The sequence below is a fragment of the Mytilus californianus genome, unplaced genomic scaffold (assembly GCF_021869535.1).
Source record: "Mytilus californianus isolate M0D057914Y unplaced genomic scaffold, xbMytCali1.0.p SCAF_4, whole genome shotgun sequence".
NCBI classification, from domain to species: Eukaryota; Metazoa; Mollusca; class Bivalvia; order Mytilida; family Mytilidae; genus Mytilus; species Mytilus californianus.
The window spans coordinates 105,400,842-105,419,791 of NW_026262690.1; the positions used below are offsets into that span (position 1 = coordinate 105,400,842).

Consider the following 18,950-nt stretch of genomic DNA (forward strand, 5'->3'; position numbering starts at 1 on the left):
CAGGAGCCTCTGACCTTCGTTAGTCTTGTATGCTTTTAATTCTAGTTCATTTATATGTTTTGGAGTTTAGTGTGACGTCCATTTTTATTGAACTAGTACACATTTTTGTTTAGGGACCAGCTGAAGCCTGCCTCCAGTTACGGGATTTTCTCGCTGTGTTGAAGACCCATTGGTGGAATTCGGCTGTTTTCTGCTCTTTGGTCGGGTTGTTGTCTATTTGACACATTCCCCATTCCGATTCTCAATTTTATTGATCGTATTCTATAGAATTTGTATGCTGTTGCAGAAAATAAATTTGTAACTTACCACTATTCATGACCTACAGTTACTCTTCACTATCAATCTAGATAAAATAAAACATAAACACTTAAGGGGATAGAAATGGGGTATGGGAGACAATTCTTACAAAAATATTGAAATTCATATGTGCGTTTAACTTAGCAGTTATTGTAACAGTGACCAACCATTTATGTTGTTTACATCTGAGAAAATTGGACAAGTTCGACTCCCCCAACATTCAATTCAGGAATAAGTTTTCTTTTTAAGGATTCTTAAATCAAAAGCTGAAAAGATAGAAAATTAACATTATAGATGAAATGCTACTATAAAAACTATGTACTTAGAAATTTTGGGAATGCCTCTAGACATCATTTAGATAAAATATTGGAAGGTTTAGGAAAAACTGAACTGAAAAAAAAATGGATTGAAAAATGAAATTATAATGTTTAAGTGTTAATTAATAGGCTGTTCTTGTCTTTGGTTTTCAAATAAAAACGGCAATATTCTAGAAGATATGATCTGAACAACCATCCTAGTACAATGCTAACAGATAACATTCATTAGCACACATATAGTACTATTAAAGATAGTGACAGACTTTATGGGGGAGAATACATTGAATTTAGCGTCTGCTGACTTTGATGGTAGTCTTGGGAAAGGAAACCAATGTTACGAATTACAATGCTGTAATGTTAATTTGTCCCAAGGATAATCGTCCCATGCTGAATACTATTAATTTTTCTTATAAACTTGACAACAGTTATTATTGGGACCATACTATTTTCAGTTAAGCCAATAACAATAATGCAAAGAGACACTGTAGAATGTTTTACAAAACAAAATATGAATTTTGTCCAAACATTTTCTGTTTTTCCTTATGTCTGTAGGCATCATTGTTTGAAGACTTTGTAAATTTCAAACGGTCAAATTCCATAGAGGTTTGTGATTTTCAAGGTTAATAAACAATATTTGTTTCAGCAATTTTCTAGCAGGAATAAACGATAACTTTTTTTCTGTCAAAATTCGAAAAATTAAACGTGTTATCTGAGAGTGCAAGAAATTTCTTCATGTTCAAAATTTTATCAATAAATTTTATCATGACGCTTCAACAACATTATTTTTGACATATCTAAAAATACAGCAATACAGTATCACTTTGTATTGTTTTTTTGCATTTTTGGTTTTTCAAATTTAAGGCTTTGAGCGTATTTTATGAAGGTTATTCCAGAAACACATGTCGGTGTGCTTGGAACCAGGTATCATACTATTTTATTAAAAGTGGTTGGTACCGATTTTCGGTTGGACTATAAGTCTCCGATGGTACCATCTGCTTGGTAGTCAGGGATTCGGTACTGGAGGAAAATACATGATAATTTTTCTCTGTTCTTTGTGTAAAATGCTACTATCATAGTATGATAACAAATTAAATCCTGCACCACGTCAGTAATATGACAATTGTTTTCCGTTCGTTTTTAGATGTGTTTGAGCTTTTGATTTTGACATTTGATAAGGGACTTTCCGTTTTGAATTTTCCTTGGAGTTCGGTATTTTTGTTATTTTACTTTTTTCCTAACAAGCCAGGGTTCGATATATGTTTCTCCGGGCTGCATATGTCACAGTAATACGCAAATACCTCGTGTATGTACCAGAGAAAAAATCAGTATAGATTGATTTGAAGCAAAGATTAACATTTTGAATTTAAGTCATGATATAATTGTTAAAAAAAAACAGTACAACCTTTAAACGAAATATAATCCTTTAAAATACAAACAAATATTTCCTGTCTATATTGTTCGAAATCCGAAAGACCTGCCGAGTTAGACTTATCACCGGGTTTGTACTAACATTAGCAACACGACGGGTGCCACATGGGAAGCAGGATCTGCTTACCCTTCCAGATCACCTGAGATCATCCCCAGTTTTTGGTGGGGTTCGTGTTGCTCAGTCTTTGGTTTTCTATGTTAAGTTTTGTGTACTGTTGTTTGTTTGTCTTTTTCTTTTTTAACAATGGCTTGTCAGTTTATTTTCAACTTATGAATTTGAATGTCCCTTTGGTATTCTTCGCCTCTTTTTTCATAAATCCGAAATCCGAAAGTTTCTTAATTTTTCCATTGACAATTTTTCAATTTTATTTAGAAACTTTATTTCAAACTCCCTCAGGCAAAGTGGATATTTTTTTAAGGCCGCTTAGTCATATTATAACTTCTCGATTATATATGCATCCTTGTCATAGAGAATTTTGGTTATGAACGTTCTTAGCGAATAACACCGGAAACACTTCGGACGAACCAAATTTATAAATTGTTATTTTAAACGTATAAGAGAAACAAATTCATGCGTTAATCCCTTTTTAACTGATTTTTATAGTTTGTTCTTTCGTTTAATGTTATTAGGTTATGGGGTGGGTTGGCTCCTTCAAACATGTTTAAATATGCTAGATATACTTACTGGAGGTATGATGAGATGATTAAAGCCCTAACTTTTCTCATTGACAACATTTATGTACGTTTCGTTAATAAGGTTTATCGACAGATTGTAGATATTCCTATTGGCACCAATTGTGCCCCTTTAATAGCAGACTTGTCCCTTTACTATTATGAATCACAGTTTATGGCCAAACTCAGTAAAGAACCGTCTAAATTCCATTTAATTGATAAATTCAACAACACTTACCGTTATCTTGATGATATTTTTTCCTTAAATAATCAAGAATTCCCTAAATAAACTGCTGAAATTTACCCAAAGGAACTTACTTTAAATAAATCAAATATTAACAGCAATAACTGTCTTTTCTTAGATTTAGATATTTCAGTATTACACCAGAAACTTTACACAAAAATTTACTACAAAAGGGATGATTTTTCTTTCCCTATTGTTAATTTTCCCTTTTTGGAGGTGATGTTCCTTTGGCACCGTCTTACGGTGTTTATATATCCCGACTCGTTCGCTATGCTCGTGTCTGTAGTGACATTTTGGATTTCAATGAGCGTAATCTATGTATTACTATTAAATTATTAAGTCAGGGATTTCGTTACCACAAATTACTTAAAACCTTTACTAAATTCTTCCATTAGATTTGGTCTGCAAGTTTGGCTGTACCTGTAGAAAACTTATTTTAAACGGAATAGCACATCCTAAATTTTGCGGTGATGTTGTAAACCGAGCCCGGAAATTAGATACGATCCGGGTAAACTTATCAATCCTTTAAATAAACTTATTATAAAAGGTTACCTATTCAACACTGTAATTAAATCTTTGAATATTGTTTTTATTGGTATGAATATGGATTTTGTTATCAGTAAATTAAAACCATACTAAATATTACACATATGTACTACAATCTGTTGATACCTATAGTTTAACATTGCACAAGGTCATGTTTTTTTCTGACTCCTAATGACGTCTTTTCACTAAATCCATTGGATATTGGATGTGTACTGATTGATATTTTAGTCTTAGATACATGTTTTTTTTAATTAGTTGTTATTGGCTTTGTACTAGATGTCAGTAACTGCGAGTACTCTTAGATCTGTACTTAGTGTCTTTTTGTTGTGTTGATGTATAAGTACCCGTCCATGTCCACTCTTTGTTTTTGTTTAATGTATTTCTATTTGTATTCATCTGACGAGTTAAGCCTTTTTCAACTGAATTTTATAGTTTGTTCTTATGTCGTACTTTTACACCACTGTCTCAGGTTAGGGAAAGGGTTGAGCGCTAACAAACATGGTCAACCCCGCCACATTCTTTTTGTGCCTGTCCCAAGTCAGGAGCCTGTAGTTCAGTGGTTGTCGTTGGTTCATGTCTGTCATATTTGTTTTTCGTAAATTGTTTTGTTATAAATTAATCATTATTATACTTGTTGTACATATTGATTATAATTGACTTTTATAAGTTGTCTTCGGTCCGAATGATAAAACCGTGACCCTTTGTTTTTGAAACATTTTCTCCATTCTCAATTGAATTGTTTCATATTTTTCATGTCGGGGCCTTTTATTACCGACTATATGGTATGGGTTTTTCTCATTGTTGAAGGCCGTACGGTTGCCTATAATTACTTACATCTACTTCATTTGAACTTTGGTGGATAGTGGTCTCATTGGCAATCATACCACATCTCCTTATTTTTATATTAACCCCGCCACATTCTATATGTGCCTCTCCCAAGTCAGGAGCCTGTAATTGAGTGGTTGTCGTTTATTGCTGTTTCTCATAGTTGTTTTTCGTTTATTGTTTTGTAGTTCGATCTTGTGTTGTATCGCCGAACCAGTGTTCCAGGTTCGGGGAGGGTTGGCGCATTTAACATGTTTTACCCTGCCACATTCTAATGTGCCTGTCCCAAGTCAGAAGCCTGTAGTTTAGTGGTTGCCGTTGGTTCATATCTGTTATATTTGGTTTTTCGCAAATTGTTTTGTTATACATTAGGCCATTACTTTTCTCAATTGAATTGTGTTAAAATCTTCATGCCTTTTATATCCGACTATACGGTATTAGTTTTCTCATTGTTGAAGGCCGTACGGTTGCCTATAATTGCTTACATCCTCCGTTTTTGAACTTTGGTGGATAGTGGTCTCATTGACAATCATACCTCATTTCCTTATTTTTATATCAATGTAAACCTTTCAAAATTAAAAATACGAGTTAAGGAACACCTGTGTATCGAGATAGCCTCAGAATAAAAAAAAAAAAAAAACAGTGTATTTGACACTCAAACTGTTTCAAAAGATGTGAGAAAAATGTTAATATCTCATTAACAGGTCATGGAATAAATCTGTGTTCAGAGTTGTCTAATAGTTTTAGAAAGGAAATGATCGGGATATAAGAAGCCGGAATCATGCTTACAAACAGTGATTTTTTAAATAAATTATAAAATAACTAAACAATTATTGTTACACAGTAGCTGTGACCCGCCATGACATTTCCAGGCTTATGGCGGTAAACGTCATACTAGAGATTTTCAATACAATGACATTACTCGACATAACCAACCTATCTGATCGCATCTCTTCCTATTGCATTTAAGATTGACGGAGGGGAGCATAGACTGCATGAATTTTTGCTCGTTGAATACACATACTTTGTTGGAATATATGTTATTCAAAAATTAGCACACACTACTATTTTAAGTCTTTGCATATTTTGTTATTAAATTTGGGATGATTTCATTGACAACAACCTTTAAAAGGAACGTTAAATTCGATGCCTCATGTAGAGAGAATACCACGCTCTCTAGACGTTAATTATGCATGAAATATTTGCCACTGGACGTTAGGCAACCAACTATCAATCAATCGACAGCAGCGTAACTTGAATTTTATTTCTGGTGAGGCAAATGATTTGAATCTTAGCAGTCAAGGCCTCACCTTGGTTAAAAGACGTCAATGCCAATAGGGAGTGGACGGTTAATTGAAAATATGAATCGCAAAACAGGTGTAGGCGATCATACTCTTGATAGGTCACACACTGGCATAATACGAGTTAAGGAACACCTGTGTATCGAGATAGCCTCAGAATAAAAAAAAAACAGTGTATTTGACAAAAATTCAGGACACTCAAACTGTTTCAAAAGATGTGAGAAAAATGTTAATATCTCATTAACAGGTCATGGAATAAATCTGTGTTCAGAGTTGTCTAATAGTTTTAGAAAGGAAATGATCGGGATATAAGAAGCCGGAATCATGCTTACAAACAGTGATTTTTTAAATAAATTATAAAATAACTAAACAATTATTGTTACACAGTAGCTGTGACCCGCCATGACATTTCCAGGCTTATGGCGGTAAACGTCATACTAGAGATTTTCAATACAATGACATTACTCGACATAACCAACCTATCTGATCGCATCTCATCCTATTGCATTTAAGATTGACGGAGGGGAGCATAGACTGCATGAATTTTTGCTCGTTGAATACACATACTTTGTTGGAATATATGTTATTCAAAAATTAGCACACACTACTATTTTAAGTCTTTGCATATTTTGTTATTAAATTTGGGATGATTTTATTGACAACAACCTTTAAAAGGAACGTTAAATTCGATGCCTCATGTAGAGAGAATGCCACGCTCTCTAGACGTTAATTATGCATGAAATATTTGCCACTGGACGTTAAGCAACCAACTATCAATCAATCGACAGCAGCGTAACTTGAATTTTATTTCTGGTGAGGCAAATGATTTGAATCTTAGCAGTCAAGGCCTCACCTAGGTTAAAAGACGTCAATGCCAATAGGGAGTGGACGGTTAATTGAAAATATGAATCGCAAAACAGGTGTAGGCGATCATACTCTTGATAGGTCACACACTGGCAAAAAGATCCTGTCTATGAAAAATCCAGATTTGTGGAATTTAATCATGAAATAATATTTCTAGTGAGCATTAAATCAATATATCTCAATGAAACTGCTGGTTAAAGGTTAAATTCTCAGTATTCAGTTTCAGACAGGTCCTGATCAAAACAAAAAATAATTGACAGAATTATATGTATGACCTCTTCTAAAATACTTTTGTACAGATTTGGGGATATTAAGTTTAAGATCCACTATGTCTTTTAACTTTATACGTTAAGCTTTTGTCAAAATGTATGGATGATAATAGCTTTTGTCAAAATGTATGGATGATAATAACTGGGTGAACTATGAAGTCTTGCTTATATTAACCAAGGTAGAAGAGTACTACATGAAATGTAGGAATGCCAAGTGTCTGTTGAAAACTACGTTCACCTAAAGTAACAACTGCGTTGTGAAATGAAAAATCAAGCATCATATCATTTTCACAGTTATGACCTCTTGTTTGAATCAGTTTTTTGCGAGGTATACTTTGTCTGTTTCTTAAAAAAGATATTTGCATCTATGAAAAAAAGTTTTCAAGACGTTAATAATGAGGAATATTTGAGTAGAGAGTAAGCAGTCAACGTTTTGAACCGTCGTCACTCAGTATACTTTATACTATGACGTACATGGTATATAATTATCTTTATCTCTCTTTTTTAATGGTAAAAAAATTGGTGAGGCGGTTGCCTCATTGCGTCAATGAAAGCTACACCACTGCTCGAGTGCGGGAAGTATTGGGCTCGATCCTCGCCCGTTTCAAATCGAAGATTGGCTGCCTTTCTACTAAGCACGCAATATTTAGGAGTTAGAGCAAAGATTGGTCGGCCCGGGGTCAAAATCATGTGTCCGGGTAGTATGACATGTCTTCCTGCGGTATGATACAAAGTCTGGTTCATATTCATCTTCTCGTCCTAAATATGCATATGAAAAATACATTTGCAACGAACACTTATATATATGGCCCTACATCCTATTAATACTCCAATTTTTTTGTTCCACTTCTAACGTTGCCTATATCCCCCCTTTTCAAAATCATGGATCCGCATCTGGCAACGAAATCTTATTATATTATGTTGTTCAATGTTACTTACCTTACACATTTCCGTTAATGATTTATTCAGAAAATGAATTCGGTGACCCTCTTTTAATTGTTTATCAATAAAATGGATAAAATACTATAAGTTAATTTACTTCAAGGAATATAAAAAAAATGCCTGGAAATGTCTTTTGTATTTGGACTCCTATGGCATTCCCGTTAAACAATTAATACAGAACAATCCCTAATCGAACACACCTTAATTCTCAAAACAACATATGTAAGCATTTTTTTTTATTAATACATTTAAAAAAAATGAAAAATACTTTTGTTTAGAAATTAAATGGAAGCGATAGTTTTATCTCAATTTTCAACTTTTATAAAGAGACAGATGCTGACAAACTCTGGTTTCGATATTTCTGAAACTGTCAGAAAAATATCCTTCTAAATATTTCCCCCGCAACAAATATAATAAAAAGATAGATAAAGAAAGAGAGAAAAAGTATAATGAGGCGTTCATCTACAAAGAATATTGAAAAATATAATTGTCATAATCAAAACCCAAAAGGGGGGGGGGGGGGTTTCCTAATCCAGGATAAAGGGGGTTCCAACTATATGTCCCCATTCAAATGCATTCATCGTAAAAAAAGGGGGGTTCCAACCCCCGGAAACCCCCCCCCCCCCCCCACCCCCCCCCCCCCCCCCTTGGATCCGCCACTGGTATGATAGGTATGGGATACGTGTGTTTATACGTGATCTTATGTCAGTGAAAATAAAGGCGGGAATCTGGAAAATTCCAGTGTGTGATTTTAAAAGGCTACGTCGAGTTACGTGCGTACATGTCATTTTATTGGAAATCTCTATTGAGAAAACGTCGTTGTAAAGTCACGTAACGTAATCGGGGCACCTGTTATTGAATGTCCAATTATATCGTGCGGTGGAATAAAGTTTCATTTTTTCTAGACTTGAGGAAATTTGAATCTTATATTAAGATATACAAGACAAGAAGATTATGTACGTAAAATTGATAATTTAGTTTAAAATCCCGTTTAGAATCGTGTTCTAAATTCACACAATTTATCCTTTAGATTTCATTGCACTGATCTGAATTAAAACTAATTATCACACGGGCCTGAAAATAAACTTCAGATCATTGTAAGCACTTCAAAGTGCAATGTATATTTTTCTCTAATCTATTACTGATACAGATTTCAGCATGCACACCAAGTTTTTTGGAGTAAATCTCATAGTTCACATTATAAGGAAAATATCTTGGTATTCACTTTCTAAGCATTAATATATTTTTCCTTATAACTCTTTATTATTAAGTCATTATTATTTAGATTTCAGATTCTGGTGCATTGTTGCTATCACAACCGAATGGTTGATATAGAATTAAAAATTCTTCAGTTGTTTTGTCCAAAAAACAACAAACAAACAATATATATATAAACAAAGATAACTATGATGGATGAAAATACATGTGAAAAATTGAAAAAAATGAAAATTTGTAATAAAATCTTGATGAAGAAAAATGACCATAATTCTGTTATTTGGCAGAATCTAGCAAAATAACTTGTCAGGGTGTTTTGAATCTATGTATAATCTATCTATAAAAATGCAAAAAAACTCATTTTGACACTGTTACCTCCATAAGCCTGAAAATCTCATGGCTAGTTACAGTTATGTACACTTATAAACCTTGATCCTGTTGATTTTTATATTTTTGCATTGCACACCGTCATGTTTTTCTCAGACTGTAATGACGTATTTCATTCAGTAACTGTGAATGCTCTTCGATCGGTGGTTTATGATTGTTTTTTTTTCCGTTTTTTTTCGTGAGCCAGATGTTTGTGCCGGCATGGACTCGATCTGATGAATCAGGAGTATCCTACTGTTTATAAAGTTTGTTTTTATGTTTTGTTGTCACACCACTCACAGTTCCAGGGGAAGGGGAGGTTAAGCACCAAAGAATGTTTCATTATACGCTTAATCCGTTTGCATGTGTAATAATCGATATTTTAGACAAGGAAACAAGATTTATTTGTTAGTTTTTAAACGGCGTTGAAAGTGCTTTCTATAACTGTGAAAAAAAGTAAGATAACAAAAACCGAACTCCAATGGATATTCATAACGGAGAGTCCTTTATGAAATGGCGAAATCAAAAGCTCAAGCACATCAAACAAATGCAAAACAACTGTCATATTCCTGACTTGGTACAGGCATTTCCTATTGTAGGAAATGGTGGATTAAACCTGGTTTAATAGCTAGCTAAACCTCTCACTTGTATAACAGTCGCATAGAATTCCATTATATTGACAACAATGTGTGAGCAAAGCAAACAGACATAATAGGTAAAACTGTCAAAAATTGGGGTTACAGCAGTCAACCTTGTAATATAATCTTAATCACTATACAAATAAATAACTATTTCAACAAAGAAAAACAAAATGGCATATAGACACTCTATAGATAAAATATATAAGCAAAAATAAAAGACAAGAATACAAAATTCATCATAGCACAATAACACAATGGCGGGATCTATAAGTACCAAGCCACGTCAAAAGTATATTACCAAAAATGGACTAAACAGTAAAGGTTAAAAATGTACAAGGACAAATAAAAAGAACATTATAACATATAATCAAGATGATAAACAACGTCAGTACTTCAAGACCATCATGTATTATTTGTGAAGTTGATACGGAATATTTATCAACAAGGTCTTGGTATCTTTCAATGAACTTTTTTAGAAAAAGGACGAGACGTCCTTTGACATAACCTTGGCTTATCATCTTTCTGCTCAGACACTGGTGACATTTTATAAAGTCTGAGTAGCAGCTGCAAGCTCTTTTATACCGAATGAGTTGGGAAATGTATATCCCATATGCAGCTGAAGTTGGTATATTGCTGCTAAGGTGGGGAAGTTTATAATTTAAAAATTAAAATCGTCTCATTTGTCATAGATTTTGGTACTAAGATGACCGCTTCTGTCCAATTCGATGTATAAGTCTAAAAATGAGACAGAGGAAGCTGTGTCTGTTGTTTCTTTCATTCTAGTTATGGAGGATATATTAATGGAACCAAATCAGAAAAGTTTGGATTGTTAATGGAAAGAACATCATCAATATATCTGAATGTGAAATCAAATGATCTAGCTTCTTTGATCATGTTTTCGACAAGTGTCTGAAGGAACTCCGCTCGTATGAAAATAAGAAGAGGTCAGCAAGGAGATGTGCAGAGTTCGTTTCCAGAAGAATGCCGACAATTTGTTGAAAAAGTCTACCTCCAAATTCAACAAATATGTTGTCAATAGGAAACTCCAGCATACTGATCACTTGTTCTTCTGTGTATGTATAAATAAGAAGATGTGGTATGAGCTCCAATCCAATTCAAAATGAATAAAAAGTTAACAGTTATAGGTCAAAGTACGACCTTCAACACGGAACCTTGGCTCACACCGAACAACAAGCTATCAAGGGCCCCAAAATGACTAGTGTAAAACGATTCAAACAGGAAAACCAACGGTCTAATCTTTATAAAATAAAACGAGAAACGAGAAACACTTATGAACTTAATAATTTACCAGTGATACATTGATTACGTTCGTTAAAATCTATGACATCACTACACACACGGGCATAACGAACGAGTTGGGGCATATAAACACCGTATGATAGAGCCAAAGGAACATCACCGTCTAGGAAAGGAAAATTAACAATAGGGAATGAAAAATCGTCTCTTTTGTCGTAAACTTTAGTATGGAGTTTCCCTTTAGAAATTGAAATGTCTAAATCTAGAAAAGAACAACTACTGCTGTTTATGTTAGATTTGTTTAAAGTAGCATGTTTTACCTTTTTGTTCACTATAAACAAAATATGCCGTATAGTATCCCAAAGCAATAAATTTATAGCGTATGCATTCATTCTTATATTGAAAAGCATTGTGGATTATTTTTTTCTAGACCAAATTTTCAATTTCACATGAGGAATGGTGATATACAGGTTTGAAAAATCAAAAGTTTTGTAGAATTAATTTCAGAGAAAGATCGAGATTTAAAATTATCAAGAAGTTCTTTAGAGTTTTTTTAGAATCCACATATGGTTAATACCTGAGTGCTCATTCATGCCTAATTCTTTTACAAGACACGTACTAGTACGATTTACATACAGATATTATTTGAAATTTGTCCGCAGGAACAACAACATATTTATCGTGAAGAGATAACAAACATTTCACAGCTTCTTTGTCTCTGAAAACTGACTTTGGTCGATCATTCACACAGTTTTTCAACTTGTGAATTCGACGTTTTATCAGAGACCTGATTGTTTTGACACATTCTGACAATGTGTCCAGTTCAACTTCTTCTTGTTTAGCCGATCCTCTAGCGTAGTCCTCATTGGAATCCATAACTATTTTATAGGTTATGGTTCCAATTGATATGTTGGGGTTCTATGAACTTGTAATACTCTCAGGTCGGTACTTTGTGTGTTTCGATCTTATTAGTCAAGTTCATCCCAGCTGATTTGTACAGCTTGTTCTTATTTTTTGTTTACACCACTGTCTAGAGTTCAAAGAAGGGTTAGCGCTAAGAATTATGTCTAACCTCAGCATATGTACCCTGCTATTTTGTCGTTTAATGCTGTCTGCAATATGGTTTTTGGTTTAGCATAAATCAGGAAGCCACAGTCATTTTTTTCTCATTTTGACATGTCGGAACCTTTACCATTTAGTATATGGGTTTTGCTCCTTGTTGAATGTCGAATGAACTGAGTTTTCTCTATTGACGGACTGAGTTGTCTCAATTGACAGCCCGAGTTGTGTCTATAGACTGTCCGAATTGTCTCTATAGACAGTCCGAATTGTCTCTATAGACTGTCCGAATTGCCTCTATAGACCGAATTAACTTTTTTATTCTGAGTTAAATTTGGGTCGAGTTTTTTTTGTACCTTTGGCTGGTTTCCTATTTTAAGATGGTGAACAGTACAAGTGAGACTTGAATAGCAAGATATTAGTTTTCTACTGATTTGAAAAAAAATGATTTTTTTTTTGGAAATATTTTTTGAAAAACGTGATTTTTTTTTTGAAAATATATTTTATTAAGATTATAACTTCTTTTGCTTCGTATAGTATATTATTTCTTTTGTTGGTTTTGCATTTTAATGGGATAGTCGGGTGGTTTTAGTCAGACTGGTCAATTCAGTTCAGTCCTTTCTTAAAAGATATTTTACAAATGGTAATAAATAAAAAGTACAATCTTCACGTTTTGATAAATAGTTTGTCTTTTTGTTCTTTGGTGTTTTCGTGATACAAAAACACTACCATCAAACAGTTGTAACTATCAAACCATTTTCAAACAACTGACTGTAGAACACTAGTTAGGTAGTTACAAACTTATGATTATTGGTAAGAATCTTTAGCGGTGAAAAGTGTGATGTATAAATTTAAAAAAATATTTTATGAACAATTTTTTTTATCAAATTAATAGAGTATTCGACAAGAAAATTTTTTCAAATATGACGCAAATAAATCTTTTTTTCAATTAGGTATTGAAGGCCTGTCTTTGATAGTTCCTGTTTTTATTCACAATTTTTTCCAGACTGTGGATGATTGGGAGATTGACATATCATATAGACAATGTTCTATTGCTGAACACTTTATATTAGGGTCTGGATGGGGAGTCATTCATTTCAGTAATTTGTTAGGTCATTTTTCTCTATTCTTCATATTTCTCGCCCATAATTATCTATTCCTTTTATTTTAGCACTACATTATTTTCTCTGCTTTATGTTTTGGCCCTATTTTATCTCTATTCTTAATTATGTGGGTCCATTTATTAGTAAACTCGACCCCATTATCCTTTATTCTGTTTACCCCGTTCAAACCCTTTTATAGTGATTCTTTTTACTTTATATTTTTTTGAAGTCGTTGGGTTGTTATCTCATTGACGTATATCTCACATTTCCTTTCATTCGTAAAATGTTTAATCAAGTGTGAATTGCTCTGTCAGATTACTTCGTAAAGTGTTCAAACTTCTGTTTATTTTAGATATGAAAACGATAATGTTAGATATGATAAAAATATACCGATGAAATTGCATCTAACGAATACAATGAATGCTGTTGAAAAGTAAACAATACAATTTTCTTGAGGCAAACCGTCAATTTTACTCGAAGAGCACTGGATGTCTAGTTAACTTGTATTTGTATTTCTAAACACCTTGTTAGTATGTTGTTCTTCTATAGTTTGTACTAATTTTCAGAAGCTTTATATACTCTGTGTGTATATACCACTTATCAAGACTTTAGAAACCCCAAAAAGACACATTGTATAACAAGGAGCTTTATGACCAAAAGAATAAGATATCTATCTGAGGTACTTGGGACCTTGGTCTCATAATAATTTCTAATTGTATCAACTGAGAATTTAAGAAACGTATAACTGCAACATGTCAATAATCTGTTACTTAATTGATTGATCGATGCTTACTTAATGTCCAGTTGCAAATATTTCATGCATGTTTAAGACGTCTGTTACTTGAAACATGTCATATTCTTAAATGTTTTCTTACTTCGGTCATGTACAGAGATCATTACAATGTTTAGACGTTAATACTTTAAACACCTTTTTCTGTCGTCAATGTATTTTTTAATTTATACAACGAACAATAAAGACATAATGCAGTTGAAGCAATCAAGAAGATAAGTTTTCTAATTTGTATAAGAACTTCTTTGAAATTCACTTTTCATTAATATTTTGGCTCATCTGGCCCATAATGCCAAGTGAGTTTTTTTCATCACTTGGCGTTCGTCGTCCGTCATCTGTCGTCTTTTGTCCGTCGTCTGTCGTCGTCTGTCGTCGTCCGTTAACTTTTGCAAAATATATTTTCCTCTGAAACTACTTGGCCAAACTTAACCAAAATTTGCCACAATCATCATTTGGGTGTCTAATAAAAAAAAATGTGTCCGATTACCCGACCAACAAACATGACCGAAATGGCTAAAAATTGAATATAGGGGTAAAATGGAAGTTTTGTCTATTATTTTGTAAACCGCTATGAATACAGAAAATCTGTCTGCAGTAAACATGTTCAAAATGGTGAGATCTACTTATCGATAATTTACATAAAAACTGTCAGACATTCTCTCATGAGAGCAATTGCAATTAAATGACGGATTTTACATTTTTTTTCTTCATTTTTGCCTCATTATTTTGAAAACTATAATATATAGAGAGAAACTTAGAACAGCAAAAATAACCATCAAGACAAGATCGGCAAATTAATCAACTTGGCAGAAATCGTCCGACGACTCCATACCGCAGTTATTTCCTTTAAATGACAAGTTTACCTATATCTTGCGTTTTTGCCTAATTTAAAAAAAAATATGATAGATAGATAGAAATTTAAATGAGCAAAAATGATCAGCAAAACAAGAGCTACAAATAAGTAAAACGACCGAAATCGTCAGTCGACTCCTTATTTGAGTTATTGGTCTTTAATGACGAATTTTACCCGTTTTTAGTGTTTTGTCTTCTATCTTGAAGACTATAACAGATACATATAGATAGACACTTTAAAAGCAAAAATGATAAGATTTATATAAATTTTTAGGTTTTTGCCTATCATCCCCTTCAAAACTAGAAAAGATATATAGACACCTTAAATAGCAAAAATGATCAGCAAATTAAAATCCACTCATAAAATTAAGTCAACATGGCGAAAACAGTCAGTTGACTTCTCATGGAGTTTTTTTAAAATGACAATTTTTGCAATCTTTTTGCGTTTTTACTTATTATCTTGAAAATTATTAAAGATAGATATACACTTCAATGAGCAACAATATCACCAAGACGAATAAGTCAAAATTTGTATCGAACGTTAGTAGACTCTTTATAGGAGGTATTGCCCTAAAAGGACGATTTTTTCTTTTTTGGTGTTTTGGGCAAAAACTAAAGAAGATAGAGAGAAACAGTAAACACAAAAATGATCAGCAATACAAGATCAACAAAAAATAAATGTTTGCCATTAATTCTGTTCTATTCCACACTTTTCATAAGTATCTATTGTGGAAGATGCACATAGACCTAGATAGGTGAGCGTCACAGTCTCAGTAGACCCTCTAGGTTTATTCATTTTTGTATTTATTTTTAATTTATTTTTTTTGTATGACTTTATATCAGTGAAAAACTCCTTTAGTTATATTAAAGTGAATTGTGAAATTACTAATAAATGAAAAAAAAAAAAAATTTTTTTTGTTGTAGCCTGGCTGGCAGTTACAATACATATCGCAATATCAAAGTTTTAGCCCCTAAATTCCCATCAGAAGCATGATATTATTTCTTTGAAATGTTTTCACATTTTTTACAATTGTGTTTCTTCAACCCGACAATACTTTGCATATTTTAATGTTGATAGTACTTTGTCACCGAGAACTCTTAGAGGTTTATACAAGAAAAACAAATTTGATGACACATTTACTACATTCAATAAACAGTAGATTTGTCTTGCGTTCGCATATCAGTTTTAAGAAAACTGTACGTACTAGATTTTGTGGAAATATGAATCTTAAAAATAATTTTCATATTCATTTTAATCAGTTAAACGTACATTCTGTATATATTTCAACACGCCAAATTCATATAAGATCTAATTGAAACATTTCATTTAATTTCGTTTTTGACAAAGCATGTAAAACTGACAAACAGACAATTAATCTTGTTAACTTTTTATTGAACTTTTTATCAATGAAAGACAGGTACGCTGTTTTCCGAGTTAGAACAGTAGAAGAAAAACAAAGTTCGCTTAAAGGTGAAAAATATGATCCCGGTTGAAAGCTTTGAAAAAATATAAGATATAGGCAATTTTGTCACTTAAGCCTCAAGGGATCTGGAACAATCTTGAAGAAATTATCTGTGTTCAATGAAAATCAGATTATTGTCACTAAAAGACTATTAACAGAAAGTTAAAATCACGTCACTTGATATTAATTCTCTTTAAAATAAGTTTTCGCTGTAACATTGCACTCTAATTCAAATGAAGCTATTTTTTTTTATTATTTTGAAAACATTAAACTAAACATTATAGTTCAAAAACTAATTTTATAACTTGTAAACAAATTTTATTTTCAAATAATGAAATTTGATGTGAATTGAGAATGATTGTGCAATATCATATTTAAACTTTCTATCGATGTTTGACCTACGATTATGAAAGATATGATTGATAACTTTTAATGAACCTAACAAAGTACAGATAATAATTAATTATAGATCTACTATCGAGGAATTTACCCTGCACCCTAATGTTTGTCAGCAACTTGTTATCACATATTTAGTATAAAAGACACAGTCAAATGAGAAAACTTCAATTAGTGAAACGAGACATTACACAAGCTCTATTATGGGGCAAAAGTTACTTATATTATGTGCCCTTGTGGTACTAAATCAAGCAGGTTTGTCATATGCTAAGCTCTTTTAATTCAAATAAGTTAAGATGAAAATAAATAACTTATTATTCAAACACACATGTGTATTTCGTAATAAAGAATGATAATATGAAAATGCTAATAATTAACCGTATTGTTGTAAAAATTGTTTACAAAACCTGATTCAGTGAATATGACTGTTGCTGTATATCATATTTGTTTTTCTTTTATTGTTCTGTACATAAATCAGGCCGTAAGTTTTCTCGTTTGAATTGTTTTACTTTTGTCATTTCGGGGCCTTTTATAATAGTATGAGGTATGGATTTTGATTATTGTTCAAATCCTTACGATGAACTAGTCGTTAACTTCTACGTCATTTGGTCTCTATATATATTTTTTTATTTTCTCACAAACCAAATTTCAAAGGTATAGAGATAATTATACATATTTCAATACAATTACATAAATAAATAATGTACGAAAGTAGATAGAGGCAATTACAATTGTTCACCCAGAAAAGTTCAATTTCTCTGGTGGAGAGTTGTTTCTAATTGGTAATTAAACTACATCTTCTTATTTTTATACTTATCTATGATATTCATTTTCAGCTAAACTGCCTAAATCACAGACTTCTACATGCGCAAGACAATGTACAGGTAAGTCATTTGTTTCACATTTTGTTACTTGAAATCCAGCGGAATATTAACATAAATTGCATTGAATTATCAAGCTATGCAAATTTTAAAGCAGTTGCCCAGAAGAAGAAAACCGCATTCATTTCGACATAAAAGTGGATTCTTTATTTCCTAGATATTTGTCTCATGTGCAGCCAAACAAATATTTCCCTGCTCAATTAAAGTAACGAAAATTAAGCTGCTTTCTTTTTAATCAAATGCCTTTCCCAATAACTTCTGATTATCATCGTATTTAAATGCGAAACTAGTGTCACACACAGGAGGTTTTTAAAAGACATTATTTTATTTTGCAGAAACGAAAAAATTTGGATACGAAACCGGAAAGACATACGACTATGAGTACACATCAAAGGTGTCAACGACAATACAAGGGGCTTCCGAAGATAAAGCGGAAATCGACATGGCTGCAAAAGTTCACATCGAGGTTCAATCAAAATGCGATCTAGTGCTTAAGGTAATCCTCAAAGTTAATCTAAACGTCGTGTTCACACAGAGGCTTAAACAAGTTTAATTGAAATTAATTATCAATAAATACTGCGTTAATTTCTGAAACACTTGCAGCTATTAATTAACTTTTTAATAAAGAATTGAATTCATGTCAAATAATTTATTAGTTTTTATTTTAAAGATTTAAACAATACTACTTGTGTACACAAAGCATGTTTCACATGGGCAGTGTGAACGCGGAATAACTTTTCAAATGACTAAATGTCATAAATTTTGTTGTTGCCATTAACTGTTTACATTGTGTCATTAATTTATTAAGAATATTGTGTCGTTAGATCGAATTCATATTGATAAATTTTAACATTCAGAATTTAAATGAATTAATATGATCACCTCTATCAATTTTCAGGTTTCTGATGTTGTACTTACTGAATCAGACCCTAAATCACCAAACACCAAACGCAATGCCGACGTCACTGGCGAATTCAAGAAAAGTCTTGAACAGAATCCATTGATGTTCTCCTTCCAAGATGGCCGTGTTGATGAACTATGCCATTATAACGACGAACAGACATGGGCTCTTAATATCAAACGTGCAATCATCTCTGCTTTCCAGAACTCTATGGATGACTTCAGTCAAGAACAGAAAACCAAAGAGGTAAAATATTGTAGTATAATCTGTTGGTAACAGGTTAATTTTTTTAAAGGGGGTTTGATTGATATTCAAATCGCT

General features: G+C 32.6%; 1 protein-coding gene across 1 annotated transcript in view; it reads left to right on the forward strand.

Moving 5' to 3' along the window:
- Window positions 1-14,425: 14,425 nt before the first annotated feature.
- The window catches only part of LOC127737175 (apolipophorins-like), a 31,516-nt gene continuing 26,991 nt past the window's right edge, over window positions 14,426-18,950 (forward strand). The window contains exons 1-3 of the mRNA XM_052247706.1: window positions 14,426-14,432; window positions 17,684-17,731; window positions 18,064-18,224. Coding sequence (XP_052103666.1) covers window positions 14,426-14,432; window positions 17,684-17,731; window positions 18,064-18,224 — 216 coding nt within the window. The remainder of the gene's footprint in view (window positions 14,433-17,683; window positions 17,732-18,063; window positions 18,225-18,950) is intronic.